Source organism: Anastrepha obliqua, chromosome 2, assembly GCF_027943255.1.
Source record: "Anastrepha obliqua isolate idAnaObli1 chromosome 2, idAnaObli1_1.0, whole genome shotgun sequence".
NCBI classification, from domain to species: Eukaryota; Metazoa; Arthropoda; class Insecta; order Diptera; family Tephritidae; genus Anastrepha; species Anastrepha obliqua.
Window position 1 is genome coordinate 125,037,221 of NC_072893.1, and position 3,682 is coordinate 125,040,902.

Here is a 3,682-nt window from a genome sequence, read left to right on the forward strand (position 1 = left end):
CTTTGACATCGCCTAAGTAGCCAAACAGCGTAAAACCGTAAAGCCGGCGGTGATATGAGGAAACGTCAATTCGCTCACAGCCGCAAACCGCTAAGAGTACAAAATAAAAGTGCTGACATTTGTTTTTCTAATGGAATTTAATTGTATTTCAACTTTGACTTTGTAGCAAAATCAATGCAGCCGCCGCGGAAACACACTGAGAATCTACTGTAGCGCTGAAAAGTTTGTGAAAAGTAAAATAAAATAAAAAATATCACTGAAAGTGTAAACAAAAAAGTAAACTAACTGGAAAAATATGTTAAAAGAGATGAAATTTTCTTGGGGAATTCTTTAAAAATATGTAAATTTGTGAATAATCTAAAATCCTAGTGGAAAAGTGCAATTTAAAAAAAAAAAACTGAAAAATGTAATCAAATAAACCAAAAAAAAAATGAATTTAAACCCAACAAAAGTGTATTAAAACAATAAAAAAGTCATTACAGCCAACATTAAAAGCGTAAGCGCCACAAGAAAAAATCAAGGCAGTCATAGTCAAGTGCAACAATAACAAAAATATGTTGAAAACCCAAAAAAGCGTAAATAAAAAACAAAAATATTGGCTAGAAATGAAAATTCAACGCATTTTGGCTGCACAAAACTCGCAACAAGAACGCCAATAAGCCGCTGCGTTACGGGCCATCATTAAAAACAAAAACAAGTTGCTGCAAAGCGTGAAGACACGAGCATAAAGCTGCAGCTTCAAATCAAGCGCGCGCCATAAGCCGGCAGAAACCGTGATAAGACGTCTAAGCAGTTGGAAAAAGTGAGGGGAAAAAGACCAAGTCTGCTAAGCAACAGACACGGCTGACTTAGAGGTTCCAAACTGACAAGGCAACGCCTATAAGTGACGAAAGAAAAATTGTTTTTTTTTTTTGTATTTGCTACGCGTGTTCCCAAAATCGTAGAAAATTTATATTCAAACGTCAACAAACTGCTGCCGTCTATTTTCTAAGCATCGCTGCATTGTTGTTTTAGTAAGTGTTGGCGTGTTACTGCTTGAGCGCTTTTTGCATCCGCTGTTGCTGGAAAGTGTAATGTAATGAGATACGACGTTCAAGAGTTGCTTCATCAGTCTGCTGAGGATCCATTCGCCAGGTTCGCAAATGGGATGGCATATCATCCATTTCTGCAGCTCTCCCGACCCACTGACTTCAGCGTGTCGTCGCTGTTGACGGCGGGCACACAAGCACAGGCTAGCACAGCTACTGCCGCCGCCGCCGCCGCCGCAGCAGCAGCAGCAGCCGCCGCGGCAGCCGGTGATTTGGGCGCAGGCGGCGGTAATACCGTATTGAGTGCGGCCACTTCACCCGCACAGCCACATCAAGCGCATCAGCATCAGCACCAGCACCAACATCAGCACCAGCACCAACATCAGCACCAGCAACAACAACCTCCAACAACACCTACAAGCGCTGCGGTGTTATTGCAGCACCAACAGCAATTGCAATTGCAACAGCATCATCAACAACAGCAGCAGTTGCTTTGTGGCGCTGGTCAGGCATCGCCTGTGGGTGGTCAACAGCCTCCTTTGCTATCGCCTGGTAGCAATAATAATAATAATAACAATAACAATACCAGTAGTAGCAATAACGGCAATAAGTCGAGCAGTAATAGCAGCAACAACAATAACCGCAACACACCCACCACAAATAACAACAACGATCCTCAAAGTAGCAATAATAATTTGTCAGCGCAAGCAACGTCTCACGCGCAACAACAGCCACTAGCTCATCCAACGGCACATTTGTCGTCGCCACATTTGTCGCCGCACCAACAGCCGCCGCCGCCGCATCCGCACGTACCGCACGCGCAACCGCCACCTCCAGTGCCCCAGCATCCGCATCACTCGCCGGTGACGGGCCATCACGCGTTGGGGCCACACCTGCCACAACAGCCGTACTTTCCAGCAGCCGCGCTAGCTGCGCTCGCCGGCAGTCCGGCTGGTCCACATCCGGGCCTATATCCAGCTGGTTTGCGCTTCCCGCCACATCATCCGCACGCTCATCACCCATTGGGCACACCCTACACCACCGCCGAGGACGTGGTGCTCGCATCTGCAGTGGCGCATCAGCTTCATCCGGCGATGAGACCTTTGCGCGCGCTACAACCCGAGGACGACGGCGTTGTCGACGATCCGAAAGTGACGCTGGAGGGCAAGGATCTGTGGGAAAAGTTTCACAAGCTGGGCACGGAGATGGTGATCACTAAGAGTGGGCGGTAAGTGGACATTTTTTTGAAATTATTATTAAAATTTTAAGACGCAGTGAAAGCCCAATAAAATGAAAATTTAAGGGAAGCAGTAAACCGCCAATGGGTTCACCCTAGTGTTGGCATGTGAAAAAGTAGTGCTTTTAGCACCACTAACGTTGAGCGTGCACTGCAAATTCTTTTGTCACCTCTTTAAGCGCTCTTAGTGCCCTCTCAAAATCACACTTCATTTACCGTCGGTAAATGGCGTTCCTCGAAAAGTTAGTAGCCTTTCAGAGGCTAGCTTTGAGATGGCGTGAATTATGCTAACTGCATATATATGTAGTGAGAACTGTATGTGTGTGTGTATTTGTGTTTTTTTTCGTGCTTCTTAGTACCCACCATCAACAACAACCCCGTCGTCTGTGCGTCAGCACAAATGACAGCCGGAATGCGGCAATATGGTGGAGGGATGATTATCAACAACAATGCATTTTATAAGCGCATTTACACACAAGGAAAATGGTTAATCATCAGTGCAGTTTAATTTGAAAAATATAAATGTGCACGCACACACACATGCATGTACTCGTATGTGTATGTGCTGCGGAGAATAAGAAAAGTAATTGTTTCGATGGGTTTGCTAAAGAATGCTGACCTGTCTGAACCAGCAGCGAACCAGTTTAAGAATATCAAAGGATCTGTTTTAGTTCTTCGAAATTAAAAAAAAAAAATCGGCACAGTGACGAGTAGTGGATGCCATTTTGCTAAATCCGTATGTAGTGCATTTGCTTTTATTTCAAAGTTGGACAATGCAAAGTGACTGCACAAGAAATATTTTTAAAAAATTTCTCAATTTCGCACGCTAAATATGTCAGTAGGTGGCTCCAATTTTTTTACAATGTTTTATATAGCTACTGTTGTTTTTTTTTTTTCAAAAGTATTTGTGACTGCCAATGAACTGTTTGATAAAATTATCACAGCAACTTCCTGTTTTTGGATTTTCAAAGTAGTTTGCGACTGATGAGGAATCCATTGCCAAAAATATCAGATTAGCTGTTTGATAAACTTCTTAATTTTGACTTCCTCCAAATATAACCTATAATTGTTGAGCGACGCTTTTCTAAAATCATCACAGGAACTGCGACAAAGTGCAATGGTCGGACCCCCAAGAAATGGAGAAATGGTAAAGTGGTTAAGAAGCCTCAGGATTTAAAACACGCATAAGTCCATATAAACCTGCATGCCACATTGTCGTTGTTTTTGTTTTCATAATAGCATAAATATTTCCTAAAAACATTGAGCTAATGCCGCTGCTGTGACAGTCTTTGGCCGGATATAAATCCGGTTCGTTCTGATAACGTAGAACCATCGACCGAGCGCACGTAAAAGCATTCGGTCTTAGGGTTTAATTAGGCCAAGTCATCTATAACTGCCTCTTGCACCCTTTACTAAG

The 3,682-nt window shown here is 43.6% G+C and overlaps 1 protein-coding gene across 1 annotated transcript; it reads left to right on the plus strand.

Moving 5' to 3' along the window:
* The first annotated feature begins 549 nt into the window (after positions 1 to 549).
* LOC129238405 (optomotor-blind protein-like) lies at positions 550 to 2,727 on the plus strand. Its single transcript, XM_054873429.1, has 2 exons — positions 550 to 2,256; positions 2,622 to 2,727. The coding sequence occupies exons 1-2, from the start codon at positions 1,079 to 1,081 to the stop codon at positions 2,725 to 2,727; spliced, it is 1,284 nt and encodes a 427-aa protein (XP_054729404.1). The 5' UTR covers positions 550 to 1,078.
* The last annotated feature ends 955 nt before the right edge of the window (positions 2,728 to 3,682 follow it).